The sequence below is a fragment of the Salminus brasiliensis genome, chromosome 13, assembly GCF_030463535.1.
Source record: "Salminus brasiliensis chromosome 13, fSalBra1.hap2, whole genome shotgun sequence".
NCBI lineage: Eukaryota > Metazoa > Chordata > Actinopteri > Characiformes > Bryconidae > Salminus > Salminus brasiliensis.
Window position 1 is genome coordinate 24554572 of NC_132890.1, and position 18168 is coordinate 24572739.

The following is an 18168-nucleotide window of genomic DNA, read 5'->3' on the forward strand; positions in this document are numbered from 1 at the left end:
CTCCCAGCCAACCGAAACCACGACGCCCGGCACGCACACACACACACACACACACGTTGCACCACGCATGCGCATTGCCACAACACACACACACACACACACAGAGTGAGCTGGTGGTAATGCATGGCTGATGAGGAATACCGCATTGTGCGATCTGGCCGCGCGCCATGAAGAGTCACACGCGCGAAAAAAAATCACTCAACAAGTTATAAAATATAATAATATATATATAAATAATTATCTAATTTATAATTCATGCAGTTTATTTCAATTACAGGGCACACAAATGGCAAATGTCCACTTTCTGTTCATTTAAAGCGTAAACAATAATTCATAAATAATATGTGAATAGTTTATTGGTTGTAATTATAAGTGTATATATATATTTATTCATTTATTTACATATTAAACGTTGTATTATGTATAAGTAGGTAGCTAGTTTAAACAGGTGTGTGTTTTTCTGTGGTTGTAAAATCCTATTTGGGACGCTGGGATTTTCCTCTTGTTGCAGTTGCAGGCTTGCTCGGCCTGTATGACAGCAGACTGACGTCACCGCCCACTACTAATAATGTAAAGAAACAGTGTATGTCTCCGTAACAGTCTGCAGATCAGCAGCACTGTCCGCGTCCATGCGTTTTTTACAAGCCAGGGGATTTTTGTGGCGGTGTAGAGCGCACCCTTGTGGTAGTGTCGCTGAAACTGCAGCTTCTCTGTAGTGCTTCGCATCCTGAAAGCAAATGAGGACTACAGCTGTCTTACGTCACTGCTGCTACTGTATTTGTCTCACGTACAGAACTGCGAGCTAAACAGTTTTATTGTGACGCCCCCCCCCCCCCTCACACACACACACACACACACACACACCGTCATGTGCGCGTTACATGTTCGGTAGAGCGTTTAATGAAGCTCGCAGCGAGTTTTCTCTCACAGTGTGGGCTTCTGTTTGGGATACGCTGGTGACTCTGAAGATGTGCTCAACCAGAAGAATAGTCCCAGAATGGAAGCACGTCCTGCCGCAGCTCACTAAAGCTGTTAAGGTAGATATTCATGTAGTTTCGTGTAGTTTGTGCTTTAGACCTTTTGCTGGTTCGTTTACTTCATATTTAACATGAAGCCCCACTCTTCTAAATGGATGCAGTAGTGTAGAAGGTTCAGAATTGATGGAGGGTTCAAGGACCTGCAAGTTTAAGGAACCTCCATTTTTATATCAATAAAAAAAAACTAAGCCTACGACCACACATCCAAGCCAAGAACCATTCAGGAATCTCTATGTTTTAGAATGATCTTCTTCTGAAGGTTGGTCCTATAATTGTCGTATACATCTCTGTCAGGAGAAAGAGGATGGTGGCGCTGACCTTGATGAAGACATGCTGTATTTAAATGCAAAACCCAGCATTCAGTTCCACTACTCATGCGGGCCAAATTATATCCATTGCCTAACTGCATTCACTGGACAGAGTGGCACAACGGTTGTGGGGTTCCAATGGGGCCACAAGATGGACCACCATCAGGTAAGAACCATGCTGGTAGATAGAGAAAGACAGACAGACAGTCAGATAGAGAATTAGATAGACAGACAGACAGACAGACAGACAGATGGATAGATAGATAGATAGATAGATAGATAGATAGACAGATAGACAGACAGACAGATAGATAGACATATAGATAGATAGATAGATAGATAGATAGACAGACAGACAAACAGACAGACAGATATTAGATGGAATTAGATAGACAGCTAGACAGACAGACAGACAGACAGACAGATAGATAGATAGATAGATAGATAGATAGATAGATAGATAGAGAATTAGATTGATAGACGGATAGACAGATAGATAGACAGACAGACAGATAGATAGACAGACAGGATAGATAGATAGATAGAGAATTAGATTGATAGACGGATAGACAGATAGATAGACAGACAGACAGACAGACAGACAGATAGATAGATAGACAGATAGATAGATAGATAGACAGACAGATAGATAGATAGATAGATAGATAGATAGGGACAGATAAATAGACGGACAGACAGATCAATAGATAGATAGACAGACAGACGAATAGCTAGATAGATAGATAGGGACAGATAAATAGACGGACAGACAGATCAATAGATAGATAGACAGACAGACGAATAGCTAGACAGATAGATAGACAGAAACACTGGTATATCTTGTCTTCTCTCATCTTCTTGTCTCCTTTTCTCTGCTATCTGGACCTTCTTCGAATCCACTTCTGTCTCAAGATGAAAGTCTGGACACATAGCGTTAGAGGGGAGCTCAGCCACTACAAGAGCATTCCTTTAAAAAACTACTTTAAGGTTGAGCATCTTCTCTTCGTTCCCAGCCAGAAAGTGTTTGTGGGAGCCTGCAGTGACCTCTCGTTGCGCGTGTTCTCCGACTTGGGGCAGGACATGAGACTGGAATACCGGGCAGACGTCTTGGGATCAGTACTTTGTATGCACTATTGCAATCAGACAGAACAGCTGCTGACCGGAAGCATGGGAATCATCACCTTTTGGGGTTTCTGGACATCCTCGGAAGTTCAGCTTGGAATTACTGGAGTGCTGGACTGGAACTGCTGTTCTCTGTCCCGTGACACCACCGTCAGCGCTCTGGTCACTGAGCAGCAGACCTCTACTTTATATGCCCTCTGTGACTGTGAGATCAAAAGCTTTCAACTCAAAAGCAAGAAGGAACTGCAGTCATTCCATGGACAAGGTCAGGGAACCCTGCGCTGCATCTCATCAGACTGGGTCAAGCACTACCTGTACACTGGAGACATCTTAGGTTGCGTCCAGGTGTGGAGTCGGGACTCTATGAAGTTGCTGCAGGAATTTCATGCCCATTCCTGCTGCGTTTCTGCAGTGCTGCTTCGTCCGATTACACAAACCCTGGTAACATCGTCTCGGGATGGCTGGGTGAAAGAGTGGAGCTGCTCTGGGGAACTGTTAGCTAAGCTGTTTTTGGATGACCCTGGAGGGGTACGCAGTCTGTGGCTAATCAGTGAGCACCAGATTCTCTGCCTTTCGCTCTCTTCGTTTTCCGTCTGGCAGCTGCAGAACATCTACCAGCCCTTCCAGGGCAGTGGGTGTGGCGTTCAGCACCTTTCGAGGGTTGAATGCGGTCTGGGCTGGGCTAGGATCCTGGCCATCTCCCAGGATAGCATTGCTCGAATCATCTCTCCAGTTAGTGGGGACATACTTTTCTGGACATTCCTCCTGCAAGAACATGCGTTAGCCTTCGCCTACAACCCTGGCCAAGAAGAGCTTTTTGTGGCCTGTGGCACACCAGAGGTCCTAGTGCTGGATTTAACTCTATGCCCCAGTCCTGCTAAGCGAATCCTGTGCACTTCTGAAAACCAGGACCAGGATGAAAGCGCAATGTCCTTGGAAGCGGTTGCGATGGCTGGGGCAGACTGGGCCGACACCAAGCCTCCACCTTTTTTGATCTTCAGTGGCCATCGCAATGGAAAGCTCCAGCTTCTATCAGCTCCATCCAGGTTCCAGTGCCAAGCAAGAAAAACCCATGGAGGCGCAGTTCTGCAGATTAGCAGCCTACCTGGTCCGAAAGCCCAACTATGTTGCTATGGAGAAGATGAGCAGCTAAGCCTATGGACTGTAGATATTGGAGTGGAACAAGTTGAGCTAGCCCTCGTTGTCCGGATCAGCAGTAACTCAAGGCTAGTGCTAACACAGCTAACACCAGGCCTTATTTTTGCAGTATCTGCTGGCTACAGCCTTCTACTCTATTCGCCATTGGATGACCAGTGCTTAACACTGGAGAGGAACCCACCCACTGCCATAACTTGCATAGACTACTGTGCAGCCCTCGAGCTAGTTGCAGTTTCAGGCCCTGCAGGAATTCTGGAAGTGTGGGATATTCGTGGCCTCCAGCTGGCTGAGATACAGCTGGGTGCACCGGTAAGCCAGGTGTGTTTCACAAACGCTCGTGGGGATCTCCTTGCTTGCTTCAGTGGCAGTATCTTCATCATCGCTGGCATGCGGTACCTTCCAGTTCGTTTGATAAAGCAGGTGTTGGCCCAGGCTCCTGACGATGATCTCTTGGAAGATCCTGTCCCATTTTTGCCATGTGCATACAGCTTCTACGACTTGGATCGAGGACCGAGGATCTCGCTGAAACCTGAAGACGAAACACCAGAGACGGACATATCCCATACTGCCAGCACTGCAAAAAAAATAGAGGTGCCCGACCCAGATATACACAAAAAAAAAACCCCGCCGACGAGAGAACAGCAAGGTGAGTTCAAATACAAACGATATGGATGTAGAAAACCATGACTAGAGGCCTTGTTGTTCTTCTAAGGGCATGTTTAAATAGTTTGCACTTTGGGGGGACAAAAATTGACCTCTTTTTGACCACAGTCAAAATTCTTGACCTTTCAAAACCTCATCGAATATCAAGTCATTTATATTTTTACCATCTTTATAGGTCCACTGTCTTATGCTTCACCAGCTGTCCACCCAGCCCAAGAGAAGGCGAGCACCACAGTGGAGGAAACTGAGCTACAAAGTCTTGACTGGGACCAGCATGAAACGTCTAGGCTGCAACAAGATGTAGAGCCAGTAGCTTTTGGCTGGCCAGTTGCACCAGATGGATTTATACCCAACTCAGTGATTAGAAACTGGGGTCAAACCCAAGAGCCTAAAGCTAGCAAAGTCAGAGCTGGGAGGGTTTCAGAGCCAGTGGTGGAGCTTGACTTTTTCACCAGGCCTGAACTGAAGGACGAGGACAAAACTCTTTTGACTAAAATAGCTCAAAGCCAGTGGCTGGCCAAAAAGCCCACAATTATTGAATTAGATCCAGTTACCAGAGCAGTGATGCTGACCATGGACTGTATGGATGCCAGTGTTTATAAGAACTGCACTGAAGCGTTATGCAGCCTCTATAAGACATACGGCATTTCACTAGAAATGAAGAAGCAGCTCACTTTCAGTCTACTGAGAGACATCCAGGTTGGGAACCCACCTTGGAAACGCCAGGACGGACTGAAGACCCTGATTAAGCTGGATCTTTTACAGGAGAAAGATCTGCCTGTAATAGCTGAGATCCTTAACGATCAAACACAGGATTTGCAGCAGTTAGCCCAGGATGGTGGGGCTCAGGTCTACAGTGTCACTACCAAAGAAACTCTGCAAGCCTGCCTGCATAACATTGAGGAGGCTCCTGCAAGGCAAATGCAGCCCCACATGAACGTACTGCATATTCAAGACGAATTAAAGGACCAGGTCATCACAAAAAAAAGACTTAAAAGGTACAGGTCAGCAAAACATCTAGTTAAAGGAACAGTTCAGAAAAATCTAGTAAGCGGAACAGTCCAGCGAAAAAATCTAATTAAAAGGATCATGTCAGTCAAACATATATTTAAAGGAACAATACGCAAAAATATAAAACGATTTAAAGGATCTGTTCAGCCAAAACAAGAACATACAAACAAACAAACAAACAACAAGAAAAACCTAGTTAAAGGAACAGTTCAGAAAACACATTTAACTACTGAACTGTTCAGTAAAAACAAATCTAGCTAGAGGAACAGTTCCGAAAAAGATCTAGTTAGAGGAACAGTTCAGGAAAAAAATGAACTGTGGTTTCTAATTTCCCCCCAAGTGCAGTATTTATATAGATGTTGGATGTCGGGTGAGTGGCAGTTCTTGTTAGCACCTCAGCGTCATTAATTCGATCCGGAAATAAGCACAGAGCTGTCTGCTATCACACGCTGCCATATGTACTTAAGGCAGATTTATTAGACTGTCAGACAGTATTATGTGAGTTAACATAAATTATATGTTAATAACATGCAGAAATATGTCATCATCCGAGTCTGGCCAGGCCATCTGCTGATCAACTCCAAAGTAGATCAAAGGTCAGAGTTAAAGCAACTTTGCAGTCAGTTTGACTGTTTAATGCTGATGACTTCTGTGGATTCCAGACAGAAGCTCCAGCTTCCAGAAGAACGTCCAACACCTACTAGAACACTGTTCAGGCCAGACAGCTGGGGGTCCACTGCAGATCAGAAGGAGGATAACTGCAATTCAGACCTACAGCGGAACTACAAGGATTCGACAGATATAGCAGGTTCATACAGTACAAATCATTGGTTAATATACTTGATATAGCCATTCTGACTTTTGATTGCCATGTTCTATGATGACTAGATAGAATAAAACAAGGTGCTATTTAGGGTTATTTAAGCAATGCCATAAAAGAACCATTTTTGGTTCCATAAAGAACCATTTTGAGCGTGAATAACTGCTTCATCACCAAGGCCTTTTTAATATACTGAACCCCATAAGACACTCTATTTGTTAGTAAACAAGGTGAAAGAGGTGGTCCTTACCTGGTTCCTATGGTAATGTGAGTGCAGGAGAATGCACCTTTGTCAGGGGTCTGGAAGGATCCACACTGTTGTCCATGTCCATGAATTTTTGTGTGATCAACATAATTGGGCTCATTGAGCTGATTCCTATTGGTTTAATCCTGACCAAGGTATAAAAATACATGAAAAGATACCAGCTGCAGAAACTCTTTGGAAACCTTGAGGTCATTCCTCCATAAAGGTCTTCATGACTTCATACTTATTCACCCATTTCTATAAATAATCCAGTAACTACTCTGGGATGTGTAAGCTATAGTTATGAGGCTGGGAAACTAAATTGTGGGTCCTCATATAGGCCCTTCCGGTAAAGGAGGTTTAAACCATGATAACCTGCTGTTACATTACCTGCTAACGTCTTATGCAGCAAGTTCTGTACTGTCACTCTGGAGTTGCCAAGCTCTAGCAATTGTACTTTTCCACATCTTTGGTCCTGTACACTGTTAAAGGAACAAGTTCCTTGAGGTTCTTTCATTTGATTATTTGTAGAGGAATATCTTAAGGTGCTTTACTGAACCTTCTAGAAAAGGTTTGTAGAAGAAAAAAGTTTCTTGAAGGTTCCTTAAAGCACCACAGGTTTAAACCGAAGAACCCCTGACAGGTTGAACCCCCTCAAGGAACTTATACTGTGGTGTAGCAATAAAGGTTGGACTATAGCCCTCAGTGTGTTGACACTTATGTATGTTGACGCTCATATTGGTCTAAATAAACAGTACAAAAGCTGATCAAGCTCTTACAGCAACAATATGGAGAAAATGCACATTTTAAAGCAACAATATGGAGAATTGGCATTTCTGCCTTTTACAGGATTTTACACAAATATGTCATGGGTTACGCATTACACAGATCCTGCCAAGTTACATATTGCAGTTAGCAGCGTGTCGAGCCCAAAGTAGCAACGACCGTGAAGATGTTCTCTCTATTACAAGCTGTTATTTTAAGGTAAAAATGTTACATAGTGTTGCTTTAACTCCTATTTTTCTGTTGTAATGGCAGTGTTATGGTACAAAGCCAAGGCAGAATCATGTGCACAAAACACGAAAAGGTTCTAAAATTAAACAAAGTTAAAGATAAACACTAAATAAACTTTTTTAACCCCTCATTTCTGTGCCGATAGAGACCATTCCCAGGAGTCTCCCAAAACCACCACACCATGCCAGGAGGAAACACAGCATCCTTAAGCCAGTGTCCCATTCTGCTATTGAAGGCCTGGTTGACCCAACCATAATCATCCTTTATAAGAAGCTGAAGACCCAACGTCTGGCCTGCCGCTCCTCACATGGGGTGGCCCCGCCAGTTCCACTGGACAGCAGGAACACGTCTACCTTGGTGCAGCTGCCCCCTGTCACCCAGCTGGAGCTTTTACGTTTGGAACCCACCACAGGACAAGAAGATCCAAGCTGGAGGAAAAGTCTGTACCAGCTTACCTCTATATTTGGTTGCCGCTCTCAAAAAGCAAAGAGTAAACTGGCTACTCTATGCAAGCTCCATACACCTGAGCCTCAGCAGGAGCGTCAGTCTTTCACGCTCCCTCCGGTCTGCGCCTGCCAGTTGGCTTTGGGCCAAAGAGTGGTGGAGAAGGTTGACATGAAGGAACTTGGACCTTCACAGTTCCATCATATCGTGCCACTGTCCTGGCAGCTCAACATCCAAACACTGGACGGTGTTGGACAGAGCCAGTATGGGCGACTGAATGTGGACTGGAGGGGAAGGCCCCTGGAAAGGCCTGGGGTGAAACCGCCACCCATCAGATCCAGAATGGCCCTTTGTACTGCCACAAGAGGGCAGTGTTAGCTGAAGTTCAGTTGCTGGATTGTTTTGCTGACGATTCCCTGAAAAATCAAATGTTTACAAATTTTCCTTTTACCCCAGATCTACTTGGTTGGCCGAGATATGTTTGATGTATGAAGTTCACTTCTGTAGTCTTGTACTGGTGCTGTGAGGCTAATGATAATGGAGATCTATGTCACTTAATGGAGATCTATGTCACCCAAAGTCCATTAGTAGCTAACTTCAGACACCAGACATGTCCTGGCCAGCTGAATTTGTGATTTGTGTTAAGGGGGACAGTTGTATACATATGATTTTAAAGTGGATTGGTCCTTTAAAATAAAAATAAATGGTCATCCTTCACTTGACCACATCAAGAAAGCTATATTCGAATGACTGCTTCATTTTTACCGGATAGTTCTGGTACAGACAGACAGTAAAACTGAATGACAGAAGCTCTCTGTTGGTGCTCCCAGTGGAGCTGCTATATCAGTATATTTTTAAGGTGGATTTGAACATACGCCTGAGTCAACATCCGTCAGTCAGCCTTAATAGACTTTAATAGAGATGAGCTGTTCTCAAACAAACATAAGGATGCAAATACTTATTACTTTACAGAGAGCTGAGTGCTCAATAGGCAAACATAAGCACACAAATACTTGCTATAGCTCAAATCAGTTTATAGTTGTGTCCATAAAATCGAGTGCTGACACTATAGAGAAAATTAAGACAAAATTTCCGGAATCAGGAAAGACACCAAAAGGCCCTTCATTCCTATATTGATGTTTTTTTCTTTTGAGAATCAAACTGTATCTAATTTTCGATTAAATATTAGTTTTTAACCAGTAATTTTGTATATATTTGTAAATATATTGATGAAATTGGAACATACCTTATGGTGGTAGTTTTTTTAATATATATTTGTATTCTGTGTTGTCATTATACTTGTACAGTACATCAAAATTGTTCTTGCAGGGTCAGGTCCTATGGCTCAAGGGCTCAACAATGGCACTGGGCATTGAACCCACAACCTTGTGAATAATAAGCCCAAGCTCTAATCAGTGAGTCACCACTGCATATTCTAACTATCTCAAGGAGTATATTTGAGAAGGGGACAAACAGGCCAAGACTGGACAGGTCAGTCAAGCAGGTGAGGGACTGCTTACTGTGTTTCTTTATTCTTTACTACATTTAAGAATTATATTGAAAGATATTAACTGTACCTGCACACTTTCAGCAAATACATTTCCACAACAAAAACAAACACTTTATACTTCTTACATTTTCCTTTAGATTGTAGATTGCAGATTACAATTGTGTAATTTGTAAAAAAGATATGTAAAGATATGTAATAACTTTATGTGAAGTGTTTAGGCGTTTGGTTCCATTCACCACCACAAGTTTCACTACAACTAAATTTTCATACATTTTAAAAAGGCTTTAAAAATGGGTTTGTTGTAATGTCCTTATTTTTCAGTTTTTACTGTATAAACTTCATTTAAAGATACATATCCACTCCAACGTGTATCAGAATCACTACAGATATCAATAAACTAGTATTGATATTGCTTGGTCTGAAATTGGATTGGAAGCCCTGAAACATCAAGATAAAAATAACATGTAGAAACATAAATCATTCCCAATAATTTCATCAATTGTTCCTTGGCTTTAATAATCCATTCACACAGTTTAGATTTTTTTGTTCCTTAAAATATTTAATAATCCATTCTCTAAATAAAAAAAAAAAAATAACTTAATAAATCATCCTTTTAATTTCATAAATTGTTCCCTAAATGTAAAAAAATGTTCAATTTAACAATAATTGAATAAATTGTTTCTTGAATTTAGTAATCCATTCACACAGATTTACAGTGCAGTCCCTCAATTTAATATTTAATTTTTCCCTTTAATATTTAATAATCCATTCTCTAAATTTAAATAAAAATGTTCCCATAACTTATTGAATCATCCTTTCAATTAAATTCATTGTTCCCTAAATGTAATAAATGTTCCCTAAATGTAACAATAAATTAATAAATTGTTTCTTGAATTTAATAATCCATTCACACAGTTTTACAATGCATACCCTCAATTCAACATTATTTTTTCCACTTTAATATTTAATAATCCATTCTCTAAATAAATAAAATAAATCCTGTAACTTATTGAATCATCCTTTTAAAAAAAATCGTTCCCTGAATGTAATAAATGTTCCCTCAATTTACCAATAATTTAATCAACCGTTTTCTCCGTTCAGAGGTAAAGCTTTAGTTTAACTAATTTATCGATTTGTTAAAATATATTTTTTTAAATATATATTTATTCTACTTGGATGCTAGAAAACGAGTAGTGTAGTGTAAACTACAATACCCATAATGCACTCGCCTCACCCACCCCCTCTTCAGCTCAGCCGGTGTATTTGGATACAAAATCAGCCTTAAGAGCTGACAGTCCGCTGAACGGAGGCGGAATAGACGGGCACTGACAGGACGAGAGAGAGAGAGGAAGGGAAAGGGACAGAAAACCTTGTGGACTGGGATGGACGACAGCGGCGGACTGCGGCGACGCGTTAGAGAGAGGAATCGTCCCGCGGTGGATGGAAATATTGCGACGCAGCCTAAACGCCCATGAGCCGAGAGGAGCGCTGCGATGGACAGGGAGCGATGCAGGGATATTCCAGTGTGAACAGACTGATGGGTGTTTAAAGCTGAAAACACTGGGCCTCATGGATACACTGCTGATCTGATCTGTGGATTATAAAAAGCAGAGCTGTAAAAATAAGAGAAGCTTATTATTATTATTATTATTATTATTATGGTGGTGGTGGTGATGTGGATGATGATGAAGATGGAGGATGCATCCTCAACAAGCTCCAGCAGCGCCGTTTCAGGAAGGATTTCATCGTCTCTCATTTTCCACAACACCGTCTAACACTGACCTTTCCACCGAGCCAGCAGAAGCGTCGTAGGAGATCCTCACAGAAAAGCCCCTTATTTCCAGCAGCGGCTCATAAACACCCAGCAGTGGCCTGTTGTCCGCACCTACTCTCAGTTTCAGCCCAGATTACACAGGATTGCATGGCAGCTACATTGGAGGCAGGCACTGGGTTGCTTGTGGCTCTGCAGCATCTGTATATCAGTGTAAATGATCAGGATAGAAAAGGTAGGGCATTGTGGCTGTGGGCAGCTGCCACCATGTTCCTATGATCTCAGTATGGAGATCATAGACCTGAAGTTTACATGAATTTGTGCATTTGGAGGTAGGCGTATATAAATAAATATTATTTTTGCTCTTTGTGGCCGAATAGACCACTTTAGCCTGGCTGTGTAATTCCACCAAAATCCCACGGCCTGTTGTTGAGGGTTCCAGCTCTTGGTGTCTTTGGTTTTAATGTTGGCCTAGATCTGTGAGACTGCACAGGATTTAACCTGGAAGCTGTTGGGCTAATATTTTTGTTCCAGCAGAAAGACACGACAGCCTTTGGAAGGGACCATGGATTTGCTGTATCCATATTTTTGCAGTATCAAGAAAAAGGCTGTATTTTGAAGGCCAGTCTGTGTTAGGGGTACTTGTATGAAGACTGAATCCACTGCTGTAATATTATCTTTACTAATTATCCCAATAATTTTAATTAACTTATTGTATGTTCGACATGGTAAAATAGGAAATTACACATGAAGGCGAGAATGTTGACCAGTAAAGTGTCAAATTAATAGGAACGAAGGGAAAATTGTGAATCAAGCCGGGTGTCCTGCAGGCGCTGTGACGGCAGTCTTATTCTGGTGGGGAAATCGGAGAGGATTCCAGTGAAGAAGACTGGAGGAATTCTAGTAGAGAAGACTGGGAGAATTCCTTTGCAGAAAGCTGGAAGAGTTCGTTTAGAGACAGTTCAATCAGAGAAGTGCACATTTCAGTTGAGCAAACTGTGAGATTCCCAGTGGAGGAAGAAAAGAGCTGAGAATCCCTGTAGCATAAACTGGGAGAAGCCTTAGTGCTGAATCTGACAGTAGAGCTACTTCAGCTCTTCGATTCCTGTTGGCCATTTACAAGAATATATGAATTCATAAAAGCCATATAACTGTTTCTTGACACAGAAGACACCTGAGCATGTTCGTCCTTTCGAACCACCTGTTTGAAAGTGCCTTTATAAATGCTTAAATGCACAGGGAGCACAACGCTGATAAAACAGACCACCCAGCCATTGAGAGCAGTGCACCTTTGCCCATTGATCCGCCCACTCCGGTTAAGACGTCCTGAATTTGGTCGATGCATCCTGCATGGATTTTGTGCATGAGTTGACCGAGGGCCTCCTCCAGCTGTTGAGACCGCACCGCTGACCCCGCGGCCTCAGACATGGACCCCTATTCGAGACTCAGTAGCATGGGCGGTGGAGGCGGAGGAAATGCCGCCCCACTGCCCTGCACCAACTGCGGGGGCTCCTGTGGCCCACCTCCACCTTCCATACTTCTGCCAAATGCCAGTCAGGAGAACGGCAGCAGCTGGAACTCCTCCACACTCTCTTCCTCGGTCAGTTCACCTGATTCGCACATCCAGCAGCATCATCATGGATGTTCCAGTCCCTACTGGACAGCTGTGTTTGATTACGAGGCGGCAGCAGACGAGGAACTGACCCTGCGGCGTGGAGACCTGCTGGAAGTGCTCTCCAAGGACTCCAAGGTAGGGATGCATCGAAATGGAATTTTCTGGCTGATAATTGATCATTGTGGAGGATATTAAGAGTGTACAGGTGTCCGGTGATTGACTTGACTGTTTGAGATGCAAGACTTTAAATACTACTTTTTCCTTCCCGATAATGATAGATTTTCAAGTATCTGCCGATACAGAGTACCGACACCGATACCAACTCTGACTTAAATATTCGTTAGACGCTATTAATTCTGATATTTATAGTGTCCCACTTTTTATAGGTCGTACTTTTACTTGTTTTTAGATTTTATCTTAAAAAAGATATAATAAGCTTGAAGGAACAGCATTTATTGGTTGAGTAACTGCACATTTAAAAAGCTTCAGAGCTATGAAAAATGTATATATAAAAATGGCCATAATGCAGAAACATATTCAGGTAGGGAAGCATAATCTTGCTAAGATTGACCACACAGCTTTTAAACTGGTGTTTAAAATTCACATTTCAGAGCAGTAAAACTCATGGAAACAAAAAGTGCTGTAAATGTAAAGGTTCCATTAAATGTCTGTTTTAACTATTTATGGCTGTTTTTTACTGTTTAAATGTTTGGTTTCATAAAGTATGCAAACAAAAATATTCTATGTAAAAAAAAAAAAAGTATAGGTTGTCAGTAAGTATCGGTGCTCTCTATTGCCGATACCGATACTGTGTAAGTGCCTGTATCGGCGCAGATACCAATACAGTATCGGTATCAGTGCAACACTAATTACTACGTTTGGATATTTGTTACATTTCAATAAGACAGATACAATATTCAGGCTAATAATTCAGTGAAATAATGCATTTGAATATTTGGATTGTGCGTGTGTATACTATTTAAAATAAAAAAAAAGAAATTATTAAAAAAAAACATTTTTGCTCTACGCTGCATTCCACTTACCTCAGGTAAATCATTCTGATAACTTTGCACTATTTCAAAACATTTCCAAAAATATTTCACTTTGTTTTTATAGGGAATCTAACCAAAATATGTCCCTGGTTAGCATTGTTAGCATTGTCCTGGGTTAGCATTGTTGTTAGCAGTACCAGTTCATAACAACACATTTATGCTGGATTTTGTTCATCCAAACACAACTGAAACACGGCCATTGATAGAGGTTGGCCAGTACTGTGTGTACGACTGATTTTATGAGACACAAATAGATAGAAGTGCTAATAAACTGTATAATACTGCTGCTTTTACTACTGTTGATGTGCAATGCGGCCATCTTGGATTTTGACCGGCCCGTTAACACAGAAAGGCTTATTGCACACTAAGACGTATTGTTCAGTAACTACAGGGGCTTCTGTACAAACCATTGGGGTTATCTAATCTTCGGTAATAGAAGTTTGTAAATTTCGCCAGTAGCCTTTTTAAGAGGTTAAATTTTTTGGGGTTGGTGAGGCTCTTCCAAACAGTCAGGCCATTTTCCAGCATAGCTGGAGGTCCAAAAGCAGTGAAAATATGTTTGAAATATGACAAACTGACATTTCACATCCTCGCCCACTGAGGAGAATATAATGTTTGTGTGGAAGTCCTTATTAGAATCCACCATATTGGTTAGCTTTGTAAGCTCATTGGCTTTGGTCATCTGAAGCGGCAGCCTCCACTACTCATTCTTACTTAGCTGTGTTTGATTATTAGAATATTTTTTATTAAGTATAATATAGGTATTGATAAATTTGATGTTTTAGCCTCCCAACATCAGTTCTATCACCTTAAAAAGTAATGGTAATTAGCGAGTAAAGCTATGAACTATTTAAAACATCTATTCATTGAGTCTTATGGACGCTGCACATCCCTAGCCGGTGGTCAGCTAAGTCCAGTCTTTAAGTCCAGTTCTGTGCTGGAACCATTAGGAATATCACCCGAATATGGACTATGAGCTGTCTAAGCCAGCATTAAGCACCCAATTGTAAACCTTGTATACCTGCTACAGGACTTTTTTCATGATGAATCAGTTTTCTCATTTACTGACAAATGAACCGCTGATTTCTTGTTCACCCCTGTGTCCTTAGGTGTCTGGAGACGAGGGCTGGTGGACAGGTAAGATCCAGGACAAGGTGGGCATCTTCCCCAGCAACTATGTTACGCGGCGGGACACCACGCTGCCCCCCGGAGGTCTGCTGGTGGGAGGCGAGAGCCCACTGGAGATAGACTTCTTAGAGTTGTGTCTGGAGGAGGTGATAGGTGCTGGCGGATTTGGAAAAGTGTACAAAGGTGTGTGGAGGAACGAGGAGGTGGCGGTGAAAGCGGCCCGGCAGGATCCGGACGAAGACATCAGCGTCACGGCGGAGAGCGTGAGGCAAGAGGCGCGCCTTTTCTGGATGCTCCGGCACCCGAACATCATCGCCCTGCGGGGTGTGTGCCTGAAGGAGCCCAACCTGTGCCTGGTGATGGAGTATGCCCGCGGAGGTGCGTTGAACCGGGCACTGGCAGGGAAAAAGGTACCCCCTCGAGTGCTGGTCAACTGGGCTGTGCAGATCGCTACTGGCATGGACTACCTGCACAACCAGACCTTTGTGCCAGTCATCCACAGAGACCTGAAGTCCAGTAACAGTAAGTACTCAGTTAAATGTTTATATGTTTACTGTGCTTCACTTTGCCTGGCGTTAGTTCCCAATATGCCTGTGCAATGCCATTAAGAACAGCAAAGATCTGATACTGGTTAACTGGTTACTGAGCTAGAGTTCAAATGTGGATTGTCTAAGCTTATACACTTGGATATTATAATTGATTATTTATTAGTTATTGATAAGCTTCAGTAAGTAAGTCAGGTGCATACAGTGATGAATTGACCCCCTCAGCTGACAGGGTCAGTGACTGGGCCCTCTGTGTAAATGTGGCTGATACCATTCAGCTCTGTTTAATTTTGTGTTTGGGTACTAGGGTATTGCATCAGGTTGTCTAAAATTAATATCTGGGTGTGTTTTGAGCAGCTTGAGAGACATTTCTGGCCGTGCATTTATGGAGATAAAATTGGTGACAGTCCAAGTCCAGTGTTTGTTAGCATCATTAGCCTTGCATCTTTGGTTCAAAACTAAAGAAGCAAACTTCAGATACCAAAGATGCTTTGGCTGATCGACTGCACTTGGCATAGGAGCTAAATCACGTAATTCGATTTTTTGCTAAACTTTTCCTTTAAGATCCTTTAAGATCTGAATATTAAGGCGCTTGAAATCCATCAACTCCAGAAGTCTCTACATGAAGAAGAGCTTGAAAAGTGCCATAAATAGCAGTGTTAAAAATACTCGAAATACTTCAATCGCTGCATTAGGAATTATTTCCAGTGTGGACAGCATGAATAAACATGCGTTTGACACAGGTGCGCTGAGCGCTGTGACAGGACCAGCTGATGGATGTTTCAAAGAGTCAGAGGGACGTAAGAAAGCGGACAGAGTCCCTGTTCCTCTTCTTCTTTTCACTGTCATCCCCCTTTCATCACGCTGCCTCCTCCTCTGCTCAAGGAGAGCTGTTCTGCTCCGTAACTCGCAGGGCTATTTTTGGTCCTTTGTGCTACTTGCTGTTTAAAGACGTACTTGCAGTTGTTGGTGTGTTGGGTGTGTTGGGCTGAGTGGAGAAAGCAGTGTGTGTTTGGATGGGGGAAGGGAATGTGGAGCACTGGATGCTGAGTGCACTGGGGTTTTCAGTTGAAGGAATGGTTCAGCCAGTAGTGTTAATGTCGCTAATATTAAATGCATAGCCACAAATTAGCATTATGAATATGACATCATGCTAATTGGGTGCTACTGCATTACTGGTAGCAACATTAGCATGTGCAGTTGGGCTGCTCCTTTAACAGCAGTGCTCCAGAGTCAATGTCTGCTGCTCAGAAGCAGATTTAGCAAAGTCCCCTAATCCCTGTCTTTGTCAGGTTCATGAAAACACACACCGCCCCCCGGCTCATTCTGGCAACGGGATGCTCTTTAGTAGCACCCCTGCTAATAGTCAGGCAATGCAAGCAAATAGGTTGAATTTGCTTCGTTAAAATGTGTAGAATTAAATAGACCTTAATTGTCCAGTTAGATTTTACCTTTAGCTTCAGTCTCACTTCAGAAATAATAATTAAAGGCCCGATCATGGAAAACTTGATTTTTCCATTTGAATTTGTTTTGTAAACAATAAATGCCTTAAACCCAAGACTTATTTTGAGTTTGAATTTTAAGACCTGTTATTTAATAACAACTAGAATGAATTCTGTATCTACTATAAATGATTCAGTACCTATTCTAAAGTATTCTGTGTCTACTATAAAGGATGTGTTATCTGCTACAAGTGATTCAGTTACTCCTAGAAATGATTCTGTGTCTCCTATAAATGAAACAGTATCTATTATAAATGATTCTCTATGTACAATAAATCATTCTAAAAGTGCTATAAATGATTCAGTTACTCCTATAAAGGATTTAATTACTGCTATAAATGATTCTGTGTCTGCTATATATGATTCAGTAACTACAATAAATTATTTTATAACTGAGTCAATAACTGCTATAATGATTCATTAATTACTATAGCTGATTCAGTAACTGCTATAATGATTCATTAATTACTCTAGATGATTTGGTAACTGCTATAATGATTCAGTAATTACTGTAGCTGATTCAGTAACTGCTATAATGATTCATTAATTACTCTAGATGATTTGGTAACTGCTATAATGATTAAGTAATTACTATAGCTGATTCAGTAACTGCTGTAATGATTCAGTAACTGCTATCATGATTCAGTAAGTACTATAAATGATTCTGTAACTGCTATAATGATTTAGTAACTGCTATAATGATTCAGTAACTGCTATAATGATTCAGTAATTACTATAGCTGATTCAGTAACTGCTGTAATGATTCAGTAACTGCTATCATGATTCAGTAAGTACTATAAATGATTCAGTAACTGCTATAATGATTCAGTAACTGCTATAATGATTCAGTAACTGCTATAATGATTCAGTAATTACTATAGCTGATTCAGTAACTGCTGTAATGATTCAGTAACTGCTATCATGATTCAGTAAGTACTATAAATGATTCTGTAACTGCTATAATGATTCATTAACTGCTATAATGATTCAGTAATTACTGTAGCTGATTCAGTAACTGCTATAATGATTCATTAATTACTCTAGATGATTTGGTAACTGCTATAATGATTCAGTAATTACTATAGCTGATTCAGTAACTGCTGTAATGATTCAGTAACTGCTATCATGATTTAGTAACTACTATAAATGATTCTGTAACTGCTATAATGATTTAGTAACTGCTATAATGATTCAGTAATTACTATAGCTGATTCAGTAACTGCT

General features: G+C 41.5%; 1 protein-coding gene across 1 annotated transcript in view; it reads left to right on the forward strand.

The window, feature by feature from the left end:
* The first annotated feature begins 10582 nt into the window (after nt 1-10582).
* Nucleotides 10583-18168, forward strand: part of map3k10 (mitogen-activated protein kinase kinase kinase 10) — a 51394-nt gene continuing 43808 nt past the window's right edge. Inside the window, exons 1-2 of the mRNA XM_072695446.1 lie at nt 10583-12852; nt 14879-15419. Coding sequence (XP_072551547.1) covers nt 12529-12852; nt 14879-15419 — 865 coding nt within the window. The 5' untranslated portion in view covers nt 10583-12528. The remainder of the gene's footprint in view (nt 12853-14878; nt 15420-18168) is intronic.